General features: G+C 37.5%; 1 protein-coding gene across 1 annotated transcript in view; it reads left to right on the plus strand.

Annotated features, from left to right (window-relative positions):
- SGCZ (sarcoglycan zeta) overlaps positions 1 to 22,150 on the plus strand; it is a 401,035-nt gene that overhangs the window by 352,003 nt on the left and 26,882 nt on the right. The window contains exon 5 of the mRNA XM_034772405.1: positions 8,866 to 8,938. Within this exon, the coding sequence (XP_034628296.1) occupies positions 8,866 to 8,938 (73 nt within the window). The remainder of the gene's footprint in view (positions 1 to 8,865; positions 8,939 to 22,150) is intronic.

Here is a 22,150-nt window from a genome sequence, read left to right on the forward strand (position 1 = left end):
TATCAATGGGCTGCAGTCAAACTTGGGGGATAGATCTAGTGTCCTGTATTAAATATTTTCCTTAATGACTTGGACAGTGGAGTGGAGAGCATGCTTATAAAATTTGGAGATGACACCATGCTGGGAGGGGCTATGAGCACTTTAGAGAACAAGATTAGAATTCAAAATGGGCTTGACAAATTTGAGAATTGGTCTGAAATCAACAAGATGAAATTCAATAAAGATAAGTGTGAAGTATTACACTTAAGGAAAAATCAAATGCACAACTACACAAATGGGAATAACAGGCTAGGTGGTAGTACTGTTGAAAAGAATATGGGGTTATAGTGGATCAGAAATTTAGAGAGTCAACAACATGATGCAGTTGTGAAAAATGGAAATATTCTGAAGTCTTATTATAATTATATATAATTCTGAAGTTCTTATTAACAGGAATGTCAGATGTGAGACATGGGAGGTAATTGTTCAATTGTACTTGGTATTGGTGAGGCCTCAGTTGGAGTACTGTGTTCAATTCTGGGTACCACACTTTCGGAAAGATATGGACAAATTGGAGAGAGTCCAGAGGACAGCAACAAAAATGATAAAGTTTAGAAAACATGACCTCTGAGGAAAGATTTAAAAAAACTGGGCACGTTTAGTCTTGAGGGGGAAAAAAGAACAGAAGAGAGACCTAATAACAGCCTTTAAATATGTTAAGAACTATTATAAAGAGGAGAGTGATCAAATGTTCTCTATGTCCACTGGAGAGAGGACAAGAAGTAAATGCATTAATCTGCAGCAAGGGAGATTTAGGTTGGATGTTAGGAAAATCTTTGTAACTATAATGGTAGTTAAACTCTAGAATAGACTTCTAAGACAGGTTGTAGAATCCACATCACTGGAGATTTAAAAACAGGTTGGACAAACATCTGTCAGTGATGGTTCAGGTTTATTTGGTCCTGCCTCATAGCAAGGGGAGGACTTAATGACCTCGCTCATGGTTTATCATTAATAGGAGAAAATAGTATCAAATATGGATCAGTCCAGGCATAATGAAAGCCCCTAATGATAATACGCCTGCATTGGGGTCATGTGACCAGTAAAACTTAAATTTAGACATTTTAAATTTTGGCCACTTAGGGGGTTATACTGTCTACTGGCCAGGAGTCTGAGGAATCACCACAACCTTATTTGTATAAAATGGTGCAGTTTAACTAATTTTTACTAGGCAAGTGCAACCTGTAGAAACTGCTGGTTCCAGCATGCAGACTTGATCCAAGGAGGCTGGCTGAATTTTGTGCTAGATCCTGTATTAAAGGCAGTGGTGACACTTTCTGTAGGGCTATACAAGCTGCATTTGGTCCACAAGCTGCACTTTACTTTTGCCTTAAACTCATAATAAAAATAGCTCACATTTTTTCTTTTCTTTTTTTTAAATACTAAGTCAAATGAATATGTTCTTAAATGATGCCTTGATGTACTGTTTCTGATTGGTTGCATATTCCTGTGTTTGATGTAGCATTAATCAAGCCTTCACAGGTTATAGTCCATAGGAGAATGCCTGATCCTATGGAGAGAGTGACAAATAAGGTTAACTCTCAAAACATAGTAGAAAAGCTTAATAATTTTTGTATCTCAATTAAACCTTTTAGAGCATAAAGCCTGTAATTTCAAGGTCCTTGCAATGGCAAAGCAATCCTGATTAATTACTCCTATTTCTCTTTGAAAGTTAGACTGTGGATACTTTTACTTGTTACAAATCCTTTGAATTAAATGTCAAGCTTCCACCATAATGAAGATTTTACAGCCTTTCCTTTAAACTCAATAGGACAAACTGTATTACATCCTAATATATACATGAAACTAGCATTTCATAAACTTCTCTTACCAGTGGAAGTGATGGATTCTCCATCTTTTGATGCCTTCAGATCAAGATTGGATACCTTTCTGAAAGTTATGTTTTGATCAAACAGAAATTATTGGGCTCAATACAGGGATAACACAATGAAATGTATTGGTCCCCTCTGACATTAAACTTGGGAAATCTATTTTTCCTTGTATGTGCCAGTTTAATACATTATCTGTAAATATCTATGAATCAAAACAGCCCTTTTTAGGGATCTCCTCTAATTTGGGAGAGCTAAAAAAGTAAAGGACAATTCTCACCTTTTTTAAAGTAAGTTTCTAACTCTCTTCCTTAAGAGGATAGTTATTAGACTATAACTGATGCATTGATCACTAGGACTGAAAGTCTGTCACTGATACCTAAATATCACAAGTTATTCTGACTTTCCTTACAGTCTCTGACAAGATTGTGACAAGGCTGGCTGTTGTGGTCTGGAAAACCATTGCCATGTGTCCTTTAGTATTTTCAGAGAGCCTAGAACAAGTTCACAGCTGTAGGGGATGGCACTCTTCAGGGCATCACAACCTCCCTTCCTATTCTAGGAGAATCCGCTACTGTCCAATTAAGTCATCTTTCTGTATGCTCTGTGGTGCAAAAGAAGTGGAAAGCAGGCAGGACAGTGCCAGTATCTGGCCCTTTATTCAAAATGAATAATTTAACCAGCTTTCAGGTTCCTGTTTTCATTTACTTTAGGTGTAATCCTGCATTCTTTTCGCACACAAAATCCACAGTCTTCTTGGTCTAACCTTTGTCCCATCTCTATGGGGTCAGCTCTTTGAGTCATTATCCATTCCAGTCTGTCTTGAAGCAGTTCCTTGGAAACTCTGCAGCTAATCTAGTCCTTTTGTATGACATCTATTCATCTAGTTTTGGTTCTTCCAACCCTTCTTTCACCCTCCATTTCTAAGTTTAATAACTTATTTTCCTATATATTCTTCCAATCTTCTTTTCACGTGCCCAAAACATTTAAGCTTGGATTCCCTCAGCTTCTTTGATACCATCTTCACTAATTTCTTCATTCCAAACATAGTCTATCCTTGTAACTCCAAGCGTTCATCTTCCCATTTTCATCTCCTGTCTCTTCCTCAGTGTCCAGAATTTGGGGCCAGACAAAAGTGCGGCCTAATTACCATCTTGTAGATTTTAGTTTTTAATTTTATAGGTATTCTGCTATGACAGATCACTCTACTCACTTCATTCTATTTGGTCCATCTTTCCTGTTCTGCTTATAAATTCATCATGGAGTTCACCATTATCTTATACTATCATACTTAAACTTCCGTACCTTCAGTATTGACTGGCCTTCCAAGACTTAGTCTCATGTCTTCCTGAAAGATATCATTAAATCTACAGACTATATACTCTGTTTTATTTCTTCTGATTTTCATGCAATATGTACCTCTGTGGCTCTAAATCTTCTTCCACAACCTCTTTGCTCTCCCCCACGAACACTACATCATCTGCAAAAAGAATGCACCAGGGTGCCATCCTGGATGTTTTCTGTAAGTACATCAAACACTAACATGAAGAAAAAGGGGCTTACTGCCGAGCCTTGATGTATACAAACTTTTGCTATTAAGTGTTCAGTTTCTCCATGTGACCTTTTAACTGTGGTAACAGCATACTCATGCATGTCCTGGATTAATCTGATATAGTCTTCAGGTATCTGTTTCATTGTCATACAGCATCAGATGACTTGTCTCAGGACATGGTCGTATGAGGTTTCAGGATCAATGAATGTTATTTACAGGGTTCTCCTGTTTTGCTATATTTTTCCACAAGCAATCCTAATACAGAGACAGCATCCATTGTTCACTTGCCTGACACAAATCCAAACTGATTATCACTGATCTTTATTTCTCCTCATAGTCTCTTATCAATAACTTTCTCCCAGATCTTCATTGTGTGGCTTATGAGTTTAATGCTGCGATAGTTACCACATTCTTGTTTGTCTTTTTTTCTTTTAAATCTTGGTACTAATGTGCATTTTTCTCCACAAATCAGTCATCTTCTCAGGCTTCATCATGAAATTAAACAATTGTGCCAATATATTCATGATTACTTGCACTTCCATACTTCTGCTGGTATGCCATCAGGTCAAGAACTTATTTATTTTTTGTATTGATCAATGCTTCTGCAACAACTTCTTCTAGAACTAATTGTTCTATCTCACTCAATCCTGATTTAGTTTTATCAAATGGCATGGTGCTCTTGGATTATTTTCATTCATGAACCTTTAAAAGTAATTACGTCACTGTTCTTTAATCTGGTTCTTATACAATATTCACACAGAAATCAATAATGCAGGATCTGGCCTTTTTAATTGCTAGCCTATTAGTAAGGCACTGAATGCCACTAAACTTCTTTTGAGAACTAATGAGCCATAGTTTGCTGGTTATGCCCAAATCAACCAACAGCTTTTCTCCAGGAGCACATGAATGAGATAATATCCTCCACTACCAAACATCAATTTTATATTTCCAGATGTATTAATGAAACTTGTCATTCTCCAAAAGCTGCAAATCAGTAAGTAGTAAATTGAGCAGAAGTAAGTATTTACTTAGACTTAGACCAGTCAGTCTAAGTATACATTTTCAGTTTCCATAGTTTCAGGGGAATACAATTTGGGAATGCATGACTAGATCTTGCTTGTACTGAATTAGGATTAATATGATTTGTGCTGTGCTCTCCGTCAGAGAAATGTCTTTTAAAAACCTGCCATCTCTATGGGATTTCTTTCCTTACCTCCATTCTGCCTCAGGTTGGTTTAACTTCTTTCAGTGTTTCTGTGTAGATTATCCCTATTGTCCATTGGGCTGTCTGGGGGCAGGGAGATGCTTTTTTTCTAAATGAAGTCTGTTGTGTTAACTCATTCTCTTCCAGAGCTGGTGTTGAAAGTAATTTCACTCATACTTGTGATTTTGCTTTTACTTCCTTTGCCCCTTTACTCAGTGCCCTCTCTATTTTGTTTCCTCTGAAAGGTTCACTTTTTATTGGTATGCATTCTCCATCATGTTCCATTGAATTCAGTACCCTAACTACATCACTTTGCAGTATACTTGAAAGGGCTAAAAGGTTCTAGTTTTTTATATGGATTAATCTCTGCCGAGATTTTCATTCTCAGTGTAAATCTTGCTTACCATTCTATAAGTTTATGGAAGTGAAATTGTAGTCTATCTTGGATTTTCATTAGATTTGCATCTCTTTCCAGAGATATCCATTCCTGTCAAGTTTCAGTCACTGAGAGACAAAATAATCCTTATTTTGAATTAACTTTAGGAAATTTTAAAAGGACCTCCCTTACCCTGATGAAGAGCTTTTCTCTGTGTCATTCTCATAGTTTTTTGAACTCACTCATTCACATTGTCAGTTCTTGTGAGCCTTGGGTACCAGATAAAGCAGCTTTCACAATCCATTAAAAGAAGACACATATTTTACCTCTGACTAAAACAAGTAGCACTAAAATATCCTTTGGTTTATTCTTGAGGACAACTCTTCAGAATATAAGAAATAAAGGGTATGTTTCTTCCTATTTATCCCAATTTGTCTTCAGAAAACCAAGCAGACTTTTACATTATAGATATGATTTATGATAAAGCATGTAATATTCATAGGCACACACATTTCTAATGTCATGTTATAGTAAAGGGTGGAGATAGGAGCTTAATCTCCCATCAATGACCAGAGGGGATTTACATATAGTTCCTATAATAATAATAAATAGGAGTTATCCACCGAACATTCTCCACACACATGGATGAGAGAAAAGATACCTAAAACATGATAGCAATACAATACATCCGTTAGTCACTCCCCTCTTCTTTTTAGCTTCTGATAATAAGGTATTTGTAGTTGTTATGCTAGTTCTTTGAGTTTTTCTTAATCTTGGTGTTTTATCATGGGAGGGATATCAGTAGATTTTGAGGGACTGATCTCTTTCACCTCTCTTGCTAAAAAGATAATATTTATGTGAACACATTTCTTCCACAAGGAAGTAAGGAATATGTACTTGTATTTCCCTGGTGAGCAGAATGACACATTTCTTAAGATCAAGAACTTGTTATAAAACTAGTTATACTTACATTTCTTCTCTCTCTCAAAAAAGTAATGTGGGATTATGTTCCTGAAGGTAAAGGAAAACATATCTGTCTTTGAACATTAGTTGTGTCTTTAAGAATTCTATTTAGTCCCCAGTACTAAAATTTAAAATCTGCTTGGTTTAGTTGTCTTCATGTTAAAGCTCTCTGATTGTGTAATGGATTTGCCATGTGTATTATGGGGGAGACAATCTCAATTCATAAGCAAAAGTACGTGAAAAATTATGAATGTTGCCTTTGAGCCAGTTATGGCCCATATTCTATTCTTGTTCTTTGCACAGAATTGTCTGTGATAGTTTGGCACACACAATAGAATGTGAGTAGAGTATGGCCCTTGGTATAGAGATGTTTGTTCAAGTTTCCCCCAAGCACCTCAATCTTGACTTCCCACCACCTCTGCTACTATAATTTTGGGTCTCCCATAAGTAGAGACTGATGGTTGTTCTAAATTATGCACAAATTTCTGATGAGTTCAAGTCTTGTTCCCACCTTCACAGCTGCGGAAGGCCCCTTGGATGTGAAATGTGTTCAGTTTTGCTGGCCAGGATGTGGAGAGGAGCTGAGGATATATAGGAAGCACCCTCTTTGTGACAAGGAATCCAGCTCCACAAGATTTCCATTCATGGCACTACATGTGGAGGCAGGATTTGGGTTTTGAGAGCAGGGCAGCATAAGGGTGTAGCTAGAGAAGTTATCACTATAGAGATGCTCCAGTCCGTCTCTTCCCCTCATCCCTGTCTGACAGTACTAGGCTTGCAAAGGCTACTCCAAACAGAGTAGATTCCATAATGCAGCATTGTTCATGTTCTGTGGTGTTGGAGGAAGATTTCTCCCTCTCCCTTCCTGTAGATCTCTACAGTAATCAGCTGGGTTTGGTGGTTCAGAGTGGATTTGCCCCATAAATTATTTTTGTAACATTTAAAAATAGCAGTTGCGATGAATCTACCAAACCGGTTTTCACTGTGACCTAAATAATGATTTACATCATTTACATCTCTGGAGATGAAAGCCTAGAGCTTTAATCCACATTGAAGTCTGTGCTGTTGTGGCTACCCTGTCAGTACCCAAACTAGCAAGATTAACGCTAACTCAGGTATATCGATATCTGCTGCTATTACAGCCCATTAGACCTCCATTAGATCAACACCATCCTTCAGTTTTAACTGAGGCTTCAAGTTGAGGACATTTTCTCCCTATCATTGCAAAATGTTACAATAATATAACATCCCATTTCAGTGCTCTTTGTCCTTTAATCTGCTGGCTAGAGCTGTTTTCTTAATCTTATCATAATTTAGTTCAGCAAAGTGTTTAAAATATTGTTACATCTAGAGTGATGTATCTCTACAATTATTTAATAAGATTTGTAAAAAGCTATGTTTATGTATGTATATACAAAAAAGTAGTAGTCAAAAATAAAGAAATATTAGAAACAATTTAAAATACAATATTTAATCCTAGAAGATTTAATGATCAGGCATTAGGATACTGGACATTCTCCTCAGCCCTATTTCTAGTAATATAGGGTGAAATATATTAATTTCATTTCGTTCTTTTCCCTTTTATTGTCAGTGGTCTAGTGAGGACATCTTTATGGCATAGCACTGAATCTGTTTTTATTACAGTGTCGACTATTCCATCTTAAAAAGGGGAGAGAGAGCTTACAGGCACATGGCTGTTGATTTAGTAACAATGATAGAAAATTTGTAGAGAGAATGGGTAACAAAAATAAAATATGGCTCTAATACAAAGGCAATAAACACAAATAGATATCAGTATATTCTCAAAAAAGGCCTAATCTTCTGAATGCTTAACAATATAGGTTTGGTACTGCTATCTACTAAAATACATAAAGTTAGTCATATAAATGGCTGTTATATGTGTTCTATCCTTGTGTCTCAGAGTAAAGAATAATACCAGTTTTATGGAACTTTTGTCTGAAAACCAAAAAACTTTTGTTTCTCAGTTTTTAAATGAAAATGTCAAAATGTTTCCATGGAAAGTAGATTCTTTTTGTGAAAAATTTCATTTAATAAAACCCCATTTTTCATAAAAACCCAGTTTTAACTGAAAATGATAAATGGTAAAATAGCCTTATTCATTAAGCTTTGTATAAGCATCTGAAATTATAGATGCTTATATAAATTGAATCTTCAGAACTATTCACTTTATTTTGTGTGCCTCAGTTTTGGGGGGCTCAGCAACACACACCAGGGTGTCTCCTGTTGGACATCCAAAAATGACACTTTCAGAATTACTGTCCATTTCAGAAATGTTGTCATCAGTAATTAGTGAGCCAATGTCTCCTGGCAAGGGAATGTAAGTCATAAAAAGGGTAAAGAGATTCAAAATAGTTGGTATCTTCAGAAGAATAAGGGAGCTGTGCATTTTCAAAACCTTTGAAGACCAGGTACAAGATATCTCAAGGTAGACACACAAAATCTGAGACACACAAAATTACTGGACACTTCTGAAAGTTTGACCATAGTTTTTTGTTATTCAAACTTATGTTCTTTATCTTTTTAAAAATTGTGACCTTTAACATGATTTCTCCAAAAGTGTTGAGATGGATACGCTGATGGGCACACCAGTGCTGGAAAGTTTGGACTTCCATTATTTATGTTAATGTTTTTCTATGGATATATAGATGACTTCAGTTTCTAGTATTCTCAATACAGATTTTGGCATAAGCAATAACATTTTCTTTAACGCAAAAAATAAATGTTTGAATCTGAAGAAAGCGTATTGATAATAAGATGCAGAAGCATAAACAAATGAATCAACCAAGTATTTTGTCCTAGAATGGCGACTGATCATTCTAGAATTGAATGTGTTTTTGTTTTCTAGTATAATTATACTGTATTTTATTTGTTTTTATTTTAGGCACAGAAGGGGCAGTGTTTGGGCACTCTGTGGAGACACCCCATATCAGAGCAGAACCTTCCCAAGACCTCAAGTAGGTGTTTGTTAAAAGAGTTGTTTAAAATTTATTTTTTCCCAACACCAATTAAGAAATCTTGATTTTTATTTTTTATTTATTAAGTAATCAATATCATTTAGGCCATTCATTTATATATATTCTATTGGGCTGTTCCTGGTATATCTAAAACACCCACAGAGTTCACAACAGACGATACCACAGTCAGAGAAAAATATCCTGTATCACAAATGATATGCACACCCCTTTACTTTTTATAATGTAACTTTCTCCAGTGCCAAACTAATCTAAATCATCGAGTTTGGGGTTCGTACATACACTATACCTTTTTGAACAGCCTTTTTAAAAAAAAAAATAGTCCAGTTTAATACAGTCCTGTCTAGCCGTGTGAAGCCCTGATCTTGTTTGTTTATGAGCTATTGCTGGAGATAAAAGCCAAAATGTCAACAGAAAGTAAACAGCCTCAGGTTTGTCTTTCATACAATACTTCTGTGGGTTTTTTAAAGGGTGTTTTTTGTTTTCTTCGGGAATTCATTTTTAAGTAAGCCAGTCTACCTCTCAAAATGTATTCAAAGTCATTCTGAGATGGTTGTATGTGTATATGGATATGTATGCATAAGTAAATTAGTAAACTCTAGATTTTGTCCTTTTACAAAGTGTCTATAAGACCAAGAAAAAGATAATTTAGAATGACTTGCCAATGGAGGCCTTTTCATAAAGTTTGTTATTTCAGTGGTAGGTATGAATAATTTACACTAAACGATGGAGAGATGAAATTTAAATGTGAAACAATCATACTAGAATCCAAGGATTTTTTGTGATCTTTCCTAGCTTTACTTACTTCAGAGTTTACTGCAACTCTTTCATGGTTTCTGTACATTATAAACCCTTCTCGCTATCCTGCCTAGCAACATTTACAGTGCCAAGCTGTTCACTGGCTTCCAGAAGGAGGTTAGATGAGGCCCCCTCCATGCATTTTAAAGAACTATCAACCTAACATTGATTTCAGGGAGGCTCCACATAGCCATACAGCATGCAGGATTGGGGCCTTTATTTTTTCCCCCTCTCTCAGAAAATGGGAGGGTCTGACCAAAATTGAGCATTTAAACAGAACATTTTAAACTTAATGTAAGGCTTTTGGGGCGGCCTCCAGAGAGTGCAACACTCTTCCCCCCCACCCCCGCCCTCCTGCCAAAGGCTGTATTCTGTTGTTAAAAGTAGTTGTTGTCTACAGTAACCAGGTGGCAAGATTACTAACAGTGAGGAGGGCAGCAGAGACAGAAGAGAAAACACAAGTTGCTGTTGTTTCAAAAAGGCACAACCAGCAGCAATAGTCTCATGTGAGCAGGGCTGGCGCAACCCATTAGGTGACCTAGGCGGTCGCCTAGGACGCTAACATTTGGGGGGCAGTGACTGCGGCGGCCGGATGTTCTGCCACCCCAGTCGTCGGCGGTATTTTGGGGGCGGGACCTTCCACCACCTCTGTCGGGAGCGGTATTTCGGGGGCGGGACCTTCTGCCGCCTAGGGCGGCAAAAAAGCTGGCGGCACTCCTGCATGTGAGGGAGAAGTGGTACTTTTGCCACCCTAAAGCATATGGAGGATAGAAGCAAATGTACTTTGTCAGCAGGCAGTATTCTGGATGTGATTTTAAGGGTTCATTTGAGTAGGGCTGTAATCTCCCTGATGCTTCTGTGTATGTAAATTGCACTATCCTTTATTTGTCATCACATTCCATTGCAAACTCACATCTAAATTGCAGTCTATTACCAACCCTAGGTCTCTTTTGGCATTTCTCTTTTCCATGCTTCTCCTTCCCACTGAATATCTGCCAAACTAAACATTCCCTTAAATCATTTGTTATCACATGTGCTGCAATTAATGGGAATTCCTCAAAAGCCTTCAACCAGCCTTCCCCTCTTCTTCTAACATCAGATTGATTTAGAGACAACACAAAGAAAGACGATTCAGCACCAATCATCATCAAATAAGACATTTATGAAACTGAAATAACTCCACATAACATTTTAGGCTAACAGCATTAATTTACAATTAAATTATTTTGTTCTTCATTTATTGAATATGTATTATGCTCTGCCAGCTACCCCCAAATGTTTACTGCTATGTATTCATTAGGGTTCAGGGTTATTGCATTTGAAACCTCTGAAGTCATCTAAACAAAATCAAGTTATCAACCTCTGGAATTAGGATTTTATGAAAGCTGACAATATATTTTAGTCTAGCACAGAAGATACTGGACAATTTACTAAATAATGACCTTGTATATGCAGCAGAATCTGCCACTGAAACTAGAAGGAAAATTATGACCATGTTTACTAGAGATGAGACTGAACTACAAAATTGGATGTGAACCCAGATTTTGACACCCTCTAAATTAAGTTTTTTTTTGTTTTTGGTTTTTTTTTTGTTTTTTTTTTTTTTCCAAATCTGACAGTTTGGCTCAGCTCATTATAGACAAAAGGATGGGTTGCAGAATTCAGTTCTGGAGTTTGGTTCATACTCTAAACAGTGTCATCCCCCCAAAAATGTAAGGGTGTTCAGACTTTGGCCCATCTCTAATATTTGCTATTAAAATGTTCTTTTTAAAAATCATACACAATGCAGCTTTAAAACAACTGCATATTTGTCCCCTCTTCTGTGGTGTTTTTTTTTTTCTTACATTTTTTCCTAATCTAGCCAGCCAGCTTTTGCTAGCAAAATGTTTTCCTACAATCCTTTGTGAAAGCTGATAAACCCCTTTAGATCAAGTCCATTGCCCAAAATATAATTGAATCTGACTTTCATTAGCTGAAACATGCAGAATAAAAGAACCGTGCTTTAGAATGAGCAAAATGAATTACATGTTAATAATTAAATCTCCAGATTTCCGTTGATATCTTTTCTCACAAGAATGCTGTGAAGGAACTAAACTGCCAAGATTATAGCCCCAAAATATTGGCTTTAATGATAATAATGCATTAAAACACGGTGCACTAATGGGTAATATCTATGCACAAAAGAGTCAGCCAGTGGTTGTATTCTGATAGCTATGCCCTGAATCACCTTCTTAATAAGGGGGTAAATTACTTTGTTGTTGTTTCCTACCTCTGGGGAGAACTAGAAGATCAAATTTAATAGCTTTTTTTTTTTTCTTCTATGTCAAGACTAGTATACCATTGACTATTAGCTAATCCTGAAAGCTAGTGCTGGGCATAATGAGATGGAAATTGATCAAGCAGCAAGAAACAGATAAAGCCTGTAAGATCTCATTTTGACTCTGATCAGTATTGAAGATACACAAATCCCACAGAATGGTTTTATGTTTTCCACAAAGCTACAGCCACATGACATCTCTAAGAGCCTTTGTCTAAAAGGCTGCAGTAGGTAGCATGCTAACATATTAGTGTGTCCTTTCTGTAAAAGCTTGAGGCCAGAGAAGGGGTGACACAGTTTTGTCATTTAAATGATCGAGGTTGAGAGAAGCTAAGCTGAGAAGCTATTTGAAGTTGGTAGGAGAGGTGTGATCTTCTGTTCATGCACTTTATCCAGAAAAAGCTAACAAACCAATCTTCAACACAAGAGAGAAGATGCTATAACCTGAGACAGTCCAAGTCCCTGCTTTTTTTTTTTTTTTTTTTTTTTTTTTTTTTTTTTTTTTAGGTAGAACGTTAATGGCTATAAATTATTGCCAGTCTCTTGAGCTATGACCAGATGGATTTTAGTGACCTTCTCATTCTCTGACTTTTTTCACAAATTGGTTTCATTCCCAAGTTGTTCTTGCCTTCAGATATTCTGTATTTAAACTGATATGTTTTTGTGTTGATACAAATCCATTTTTCTAATTGTATCTCTAATTGGTGAGAATAACTTCTTCCTTATCTTTATACTTACAGAGGGGAGGGTGTGTGTGTGTGTGTGCGCACCATCACCATGTCCGTCTGTATGCTCCATTTTCCCTGGTTAGTATGGCAGGCACCTGTTAGTTCTGACCTTTTTTAAGATTGACAAAGAGCTTCCATTATATGCCCCTGTTTTTATATGCTTGCATTTTTCAAAAACATTCACCTCTTGGATTGATATTTAGGACCCTTAGTCTAAGTGCAGAGATGACTATTCTTTGAAAAAATATGGCCCAAATCCTTTCTGCTGTTTTAAAAGATCAGAGTAAGAAATATACCATCTTCAAATATTAAAAAAACACCCTACTTTTTGTCAAAGGCCTTTAATAGAAACAGCTAACACATGAAATGCAGTATAAACATAGTCCTCACTTAAACACTAATGTTCTAAGCTATTGAAAAATCACTTCTGAGCATGCTCAGTGACCATTAAGTAAACCTGTTAGCAGAGCCAATTGAAACCGATCCTCTTTTTAAGGTCACTGCACTTCATGATTCTCCTCTCTGGCCTGACTCGAAGGTTTGAGACATTAGCTGCTACTCTGAGTGCTGTTGTGTCTCAAAGCTCAACTGTGCAAGGTACTGAGCACTTTGGTTCCAATCCAACAAAGTATTGTCCAGCTATACCAAAAGAAGGGCAGGAGACAATTGATATGGATTTAAACAGATCACAACTTTATTATTAGATATCTGGGACTACTGGCAGATAAAAGTGTATAGTGCAGGCAACTCCATGTTCATTCAAATAACTACTCGAGGCTTCCACCAGCCCCCCTTCATTTTCTATCCTGCCAGCCCATGGCTTGGACCCTACCATCCACCCACATTGTAGCAGTGTTAAGGTGAGCTATAAGAAAGGGGGTTGGCTTTGTGCCATACCAATCATAGGAGCCTCGATCCCCCCACCCCCATTCCATTCTTTTAACCAGCACCTCTTTGTAAGTCCTTTACCAGGCCATTTATCTGGTCACTGGATGCCTTCCCTATGGAGTACCTACACCGGACATCTGCCCCACACTTACAAAATGAGTTGCAACATACAGCCTAACCCCCTTTCCTCCTCACCATAATAAGTCCTCCCTAATACCCGCTGTGGAGAAAGCAAAACAAAACTCACTCCACCTAGCCCAATCTGGTGGTGAGGGAAAATTCCATCCCACCCATCCCCCTAAAAAAGGAGCAACTAGCGCAATGCCCATAGCAGGTCCTAACCAAATCTGATATTTGCCACCTTGAGGGGAGGGAGGGTGGGGCTACCGTCCTTGCTGCCTGGAGAAAGGGATTCTAATGTCAGAGCTTGCACCTTTCAAAACCTTGCTCCCTTAGCTTCTCAGGGGATGAGTCAAGCTGACCCCCCCCTCACATTTTTGCAGCAGTTTCTGACCTTCTTCCCCCATCCCCACCCGTAAAACACTGCTACCTTCCTCTGGTGTGGTGTGGTCATTTAAGCACATGGTAGAAGTTAAGCATATCTTTGAAAAGTCATGGAAGACTGGAGAGATTCCAGAAGACTGGAAAAGGGGAAATATAGTGCCCATCTATAAAAAGGGAAATAAGGGCAACCTAGGGAGTTATAGATCAGTCAGCTTAACTTCTGTACCCAGAAAGATAATGGAGCAAATAATTAAGCAATCAATTTGCAAACATCTAGACGCTAATAAGGTGATAAGTAACAGTCAGCATGGATTTATCAAAAACAAATTGTGTCAAACCTTCCTGATAGCTTTCAAAGAAAGCGTAACAAGCCTTGTGGATAGGGGGAAATGGTAGACAAGATATATCTTGACTTTAGTAAAGCTTTTGATACTCTCTCTCATGACCATCTCATAAACAAACTAGGGAAATCCAACCTAGATGGAGCTCCTATAAGGTGGGTGCAAAACTGGTTGGAAAACTGTTCCCAGGGAGTAGTCATCAGTGGTTCATAGTCATGCTGGAAGGGCATAATGAGTGGGGTCCCGCAGGGATCAGTTCTGGGTCTGGTTCTGTTCAATATCTTCATCAGTGATTTAGATAATGGCACAGAAAGTTAACTTATAAAGTTTGTGGATGATAGCAAGCTGGGAGGGGTTGCAACTCCTTTGGAGGATAGGATTAAAATTCAAAATGATCTGGGCAAACTGGAGAAATGATTTGAAGTAAATAGGATGAAATTCAATAAGGACAAATGCAAAGTACTCCATTTAGAAAGGAACAATTAGTTGCACACATGCAAAATGGGAAATGACTGCCAAGGAAGGAGTACTGCAGTAAGGGATCTGGGGGTCACAGTGGACCACAAGCTAAATATGAGTCAATGGTGTAACACTGTTGCAAAAAAAAGGCGAACATTATTCTGGGATGTATTAGCAGGATTGTTGTAAGCAAGACACAAGAAATAATTCTTCCACTCTACTCTGCACTGATTAGGTCTCAATTGGAGTATTGTGTCCAATTCTGGGTGCCAGATTTCAGGAAACGTGGAAAAATTGGAGAAAGTCTAGAGAAGAGCAACAAAAATGATTAAAAGTCTAGAAAACATGACATATGAGGGAAGGTTGAAAAAATTGGGTTCGTTTAGTCTGGAAAAGAGAAGACTGAGGGGGGACATAACAGTTATCAAGTACATAAAGGTTGTTACAAGGAGGAGGGAATTCTTCTTAACCTCTTAGGATAGGACAAGAAGCAATGGGCTTAAATTGCAGCAAGGGAGGCTTAAGATGGACATTAGGAAAATCTTCCTAACTATTAGGGTGGCTAAGCACTGGAATAAATTGCCTAGGGAGGTTGTGGAATCTCTATCATTGGAGATTTTTACAAGCAGGTTAGACAAACACCTGTCAGAAATGGTCTAGATAACACTTAGTCCTGCCATGGGTGCAGGAGACTAGATTAGAAAAAACAATGAGGAGTCCTTGTGGCACCTTAGAGGCTAACAAATTTATTTGGGGATAAGCTTTTGTGGGCTATAATCCACTTCAGCAGATGTGTGGAGTGAAAAAAAGTAGGCAGGTATAAATATATACACATGAAAAGATGAAAGTTGCCTTACCAAGTGAGGGGTCAGTGCTAATGAGGCCAATTCAATTAGGGTGGATGTGGCCCATTCCCAGCAGGATTCCACATCCACCCTAATTGAATTGGCCTCATTAGCACTGACCCCTCACTTGGTAAGGCAACTCCCATCTTTGCATGTGCTGTGATATAGATAGATATACAGCTTACTGTATTTTTCACTTCATGCATCCGATGAAGTGGGTTTTAACCCACAAAAGCTTATGCCCAAATAAATTTGTTAGACTCTAAGGTGCCACAAGGATTCCTCGTTGTTTTTGCTGATACAGACTAACACGGCTACCCCTCTGAAAACAGACTAGATTAGATGACCTGTCAAAATCCCTTCTAGTCCTATGATTCTGTGATAAGCCCATTGATTTCATTGGAACTATTCCTTTTCTTGAGTCAAGGACATGCTTGAGTATTTTTTTTGGAGCAGAGCCTTAGTGCTCAGCATCTTACAGAATCAAGCTGTCTGGGGGGCACGTGGGGGAAACAGCAAAATTCTCCAAAAAAACTGTATTAACTTCAGGAGGAAATCATGGGTGCAAAAACACTTCCTTCAAGTCCTATAACACTGGTCTACAATTTTTGAGAAGTCGTCTGCTTCAGAGATAAAATGTGCTATTTATTATGTATTTTGATGTGCTGAATTCAAATATGACAATTAAAACAACAGATTGGCTACTGTTTCTAAGGCTAGGTCTACATCACCCACCTGATTCGGCGGGTAGAAATCGATCTCTCGGGGATCGAATTATCGCGTCTCATCGGGACGCGACAATCGATCCCCGAATCGATGCTCTTACTCCACCAGCGGAGGTGGGAGTAAGCGCCGTCGACAGGGAGCCGCGGAGGTCGATTTTGCTGCTGTCCTCACAGCGGGGTAAGTCGGCTCCGATAGGTCGAATTCAGCTACGCTATTTGCGTAGCTGAATTTGCGTATCTTAAATCGACCCCCCCCCCCCGTAGTGAAGACCTGCCCTCAGATATTTAAGTTTTTACATTTTATGTCTATGTATATTGTGTAGATAGTAGAGTTTTAATCATAAATTGTAAACCTAGGTCTTTTCATGTGTTTATGGTTGCTTTACATGATGATATTTCACCTGTCCTGTTTATGTAACACTTTAAAAATCAGCAAAAGGGTTATATAAATAAAATTTATTATGAAACAAAAGGCAAAAAAACTATTATGTACATAATTTAGACCTATTCAGTGTCTACTCAGCGCTTCTTGGCTTGTCTCTTATTTTCATTAAATGGAGCATCTCTTGTCACTGTCCAGCAATAGTCTGCAAGCATTGATAAGCTCCATTTGCCCTGATAGTGTTTCTCCATTGTCGCAATGTCCTGGTGAAATCGCTCGCCGTGCTCGTCGCTCACTGCTCCGCAATTCGGTGGAAAAAAAATCTAGATGAGAGTGCAAAAAATGTATCTTGAATGACAAGTTGTAACCAAGGCTTTTGTATGACTTGAGGAGGTTTTCCACCAACAACCTGTAGTTGTCTGCCTTGTTGTTTCCGAGAAAACTTATTGCCACTAACTGGAACGCTTTCCATGCCAGAAGTGTGTCCCTTTGCAAAATCAAACACTGACAAATAAGAGAGCATGACACTGTATGATTTCTAGAGCTGATATAGGGCAATTTGTTCAGCAGAGTGATGTAAGCTTCGTTATGATTGCATCATCCATGACTTCTAGGAATAACATGATGCAATTCATATCATGTATGATGCAATACCAGCTTCAGATTGCATCATTCATTGTTTTGCCTAAAAAGCAAGTACTGTCCAAACCCAGTCATAGATTTATTCATAGATCCAGTCAAAGATGTATTTTAGTCATTTCTGGTTTAAATTGAGATCCCTTCCCTTTATAATTCACTTATCCTCCGCCATTCCCAAGTCAAGGGTCGTATATACTGACCCAATAGCATATCTTGAAGACTAGAGCCAATCAACAATTTTAAGCATCATTTTTGTTCTCAGTGACCCAGAATTAGTAAAGTTTGACTACATTTATTTCAGAAGCATTTGGCTGTAGAGCAGTGTAATCTTATCTTCATCCTTCCAATGTGTGCCTACTATGCAAGCTTTTATTTATTTTTAAAAAGCTTGTTATATTGTAAGGTTAGAGCCATCACAATTTAAACAACTATGCTGCTGTTCTAACAACCTAGAATTTCAGAAACCTGTCTCCAACCAACCAATAGCAACAACACAGGGAAATGTGAACTTCAGACTAGTTGCACTCATTTAAAGGTTAACGTTATTTAAGCACAGGAGATTTTTCTTTTTCTTTTAAAAACAAGAATATTACATTTTAAAAATGTAAGTGCAACATTTTGACTTAATTGGTAAAATCACCAAAAAAAAGCTTCGGTTTAACAGAAACACTAACTTGCCGCATTACACCTGTGTAATTTCTATCAGATTTTTCTGTTTAAATTTGTGCATCATTAAGGATGTGCAGTGCACTTGAGTCAGCATTGCTACTGAAACCTTAATATTTGCAGTTCCTGTCTTTGTGATGTTAACTGTGCAGGCTTTAATATTGGATTGATGTAAGAGGCTTTTTTATTTAATCCACATTTATTTTCCTTAACCTCTCTTTGTGTTACATTTCTCTTTAGACACTTTATCATTCTCGTTACTCTTCTTTGCAATCTCTCAATTTTCTCTATCATTTCTATTGTATAATGCCCATATTTATGCAGAGTATTCCAGCTGTAGTCTAACCAGTACAGAATAAAGGGAAATGATTATCTTCCTTGTCTCCGTAGTTTTGTTCTGTCTTCAGTGGCTCTGAAGATAGAATTCACTTTCAAAAAGGAAGAAAGGGCCACTTGGCTCCCCTCTGGTGGCATGGCCTGCTGCCAAAAGATAGAAAGAAATGTCTGGTCTCTGCTAAAGATGGTACCTGTCATAAGGGAGGTAACTGAAAATAAATTGACTTACCAAATCTTTCCTGAAACTTGTTTTCAAAAACAAAACAGTTTGGTTGAGTCCAAGTGCAACCAATTGGGGAATGTGTGTTACAGGTTCTCCTCTGTTCCTGATGATAGAACAGGTTGGAAAAACTTCAACAGAACTATTTTCTGTAAGAGAATGCATTTCCATCAAAATCAATATGCTTTGTGAAATTGTCAATCTCCCTGAAATTTTGTTTTGGAGGAAAAAACTGGGAAAAGAAGTTCCAACAGTGTCAATGTTCTATTTCAGTGTTTCAAAATGAAACATTTTGATTGATTGTTTTGAAATTACTTTGTTTCAAAAAAATTTAATTTGTATTATATTCTATTTTAAAATGGAATATAGAGTAAAAATTCAAAATCAAAATAGAAATGTAGATTGAGTAGGTTGAGTCCAGTCCAGTCCTCTGCACTGATACAGGACTAAGAATTATCTAGACCATCCCTGACAAGTGTTTTTCTAATCTGTTCCTAAAATCCTCCAATGATGGAGATTCCATAACCTCCCTAGGTAATTTGTTCCAGTGCTTAACTACCCATTCAACTAGGAAGTTTTGCCTCCTATCTAACCTAAATCTCCCTTGCTGCAATTTAAGCCCATTACTTCTTGTCCTGTACTCACTGCATAAAGAGAACAATTTATCCTCCTCTTTACAACAATGTTTTATGTACTTGAAGACTATTATCAAGTCCCCACTCAGTCTTTTCTTCTCTAGACTAAACAAACCCAAATTTTCAATCTTTACTCAAAGGTCATGTTTTCTAGGCCCTTAATCATTTTTGTTGCTCTCCTCTGGATGTTCTCCAATTTGTCCATATCTTTGCTGAAGAACTCCAGTTGAGGCCTTATCAGTGTTGAGTAGAGTGGAAGAATTACTTTTGTCTTGCTTATGGCACACCTACTAATACTTCCCAGAACAATGTTTGTTTTTTGTTTGGTTGGTTGGTTTTTGTTTTTTTTGCAACAGCATTACTTTGTTGACTCACATTTAGTTTGGGATCCACTATCAATGTACTCTCTATGCCATTATCCAAATCATTTATGAAGATATGGAATGGAAACGGATTCCCAAGACAGATCCCTGTGGGATTCCACTCAATATGTCCTTCCAGCTTGACTGTGAACCACTGATAACTATTCTCTGAGCATGGTTTTCTAACCAGTTGTGAAACCATCTTTTAGTTGGCTTGTCTAAGCTATATTTGTCTAGTTTGCTTATGAGAAGGTCATATGAGATACTATCAAAAGCATTACTGCTTCCCCTCTATCCACACAGCCTATTACCCTATCAAAGAAGGATATTAGTTTGGACTGATATAATTTGTTCTTGATAAATCATGTTGACTGTTACTTATCACCTTATTATTTTCTACATGCACAAAAATTGATTGATTTGTTCCATTATCTTTCCAGGTACGATAGTTAAGATGACTAATATATAATTACCTGGGTTGTCCTTATTCCCCTTTTTATAGATGGGTACTATATTTGCCCTTTTCCAGTCCTCTGCGATCTCTCCTTTCCTCCAGGAGTTCTTAAAGATAATTGCCAATGGCTCAAATATCTCTTCAGCCAGTTCCTTAAGTATTCTAGAATGTATTTCATCGGGCCCTTCCAACTTGAAGACATCTAACTTGGCTAAATTATTCTTAATTTTGTTTTCCCCTATTTTAGCCCCAGATCCTACCCCATTTACACTGATGTTAATTGTATTAGTCTTTTCATCGCTGTTAACCTCTTTGGTGAATACCGAAGCAAAAAATGCATTTAACATTGCAGCTATTGCTGTGTTCTCTGTTATTGTCATTACCACCTCATTGAATAATAGGCCTACCCTGTCCTTGGTCTTCCTTTTGCTTCTAATGTATTTGTAAAATGTTTCCTTCTTACCTTTAATGTCCCTAGATAGTTTAACCTCATTTTGTGCCTTAGCCTTTCTAATTTTGTCTCTACATGCTTGTGGTGTTTGTTTATATTCCTCCTTCATAATTTGGCCTAGTTTCACTTTTTTTATGAATGAAGCATTTCAATTGATTTGCAACTATTCTATTTTTTTTTATTTATTTTACAGCAAATTTTGAAATTGTTGGTTTTTGCTCCACTGGGGAACAAAGCTAGATTTAAAAATTTTGAAATCATTTGTAAAACAGATTTTCCATCCTCCACTCAGCTGTAGAATATGAAACGATTAGAACCACAGATAGAGAGCTTTTACTTAAGCTGTAATAGCTTATGATTTTTAGCACTGAAAATCTCCAGTTCATTCCCCAGTATATTAGCCAACATGGTGGCTTGCACACAAAAGATGGAAAAAAAGCTTTTGCTGCTGATTTTTCTGAATTAGTTCATCTGTGGTATCCCTGTAAAGACTTAGAGAAATACCCCTATATCTTGCAACCAGACTTTGCCTCTCTCAGTTAAAGCATACAAGATATTTTTTTAAAAGATCTTGTTCTGTTTCACATTCTCACTTGGCAAGGTAATGTTTTCATTTTCTAATGTCTGATGTGTTAGCTTTGTGCAAGCAAGTATGCTGAATCATTCTACTGTCACAGTTTCATTTAAGTCCTACTGAACCTTAGGTGGTCAATACAGAATGTTGTAATGATGAGGTTTTCAAGTACTAACATGTTAGATATTAAAAAGCAAAAACAAAAAATAACTTTTTTGTATGAAAAATAAGATGACAATAGTCTTCAAAAACCTTTTTGAATGTATCAAGCAGTTGCCAGGCTTTCTTTGGTAAAGGACACACAATTGACTTACAATTAAAATCATTTAAAGGCTTCTATTTTCCCCCTGCCCAACTCTCACCCCTGGATCTATCATCAACTATTATAAATCTATTGTAAATAAGTTTCTGTTGTAAATTTAGATTCCATATTAATAGCTGTTTCATTTACTCTACTAACATTGACTCTTAGCTGCACCCCTTAAAATGCCCAACATTCACTCAACTTTCTTGGTTGTTTCCACCCTCCTCCAATGTTCCAAGGTGGGTTATTGTTTTGGCTTTGTTTTTATACTTGTCTTTTGGGTTGTTTCCCTGTATTCTCATAAATCCTTAGATATTCTGGGGATGCCCTTGCTCACTCTATAATATATAGATTCACACACTAGACCTCTTTAACTTTCCTCAGACCTCCTGGTCATTCCTGAAGCTTCATTACACTTGATGGGTGCTGTCAATTTAATGCTGTTACCCTCTCCAACACTTCTCCAGACTTCCTTCTTGCCTATTAGCCAGGATGGGTAAGGAATGGTGTCCCTAGCCTCTGTTTGTCAGAGGGTGGTGATGGCTGGCAGGAGAGAGATCACTTGA

Source organism: Trachemys scripta, chromosome 5 (assembly GCF_013100865.1).
Source record: "Trachemys scripta elegans isolate TJP31775 chromosome 5, CAS_Tse_1.0, whole genome shotgun sequence".
NCBI lineage: Eukaryota > Metazoa > Chordata > Testudines > Emydidae > Trachemys > Trachemys scripta.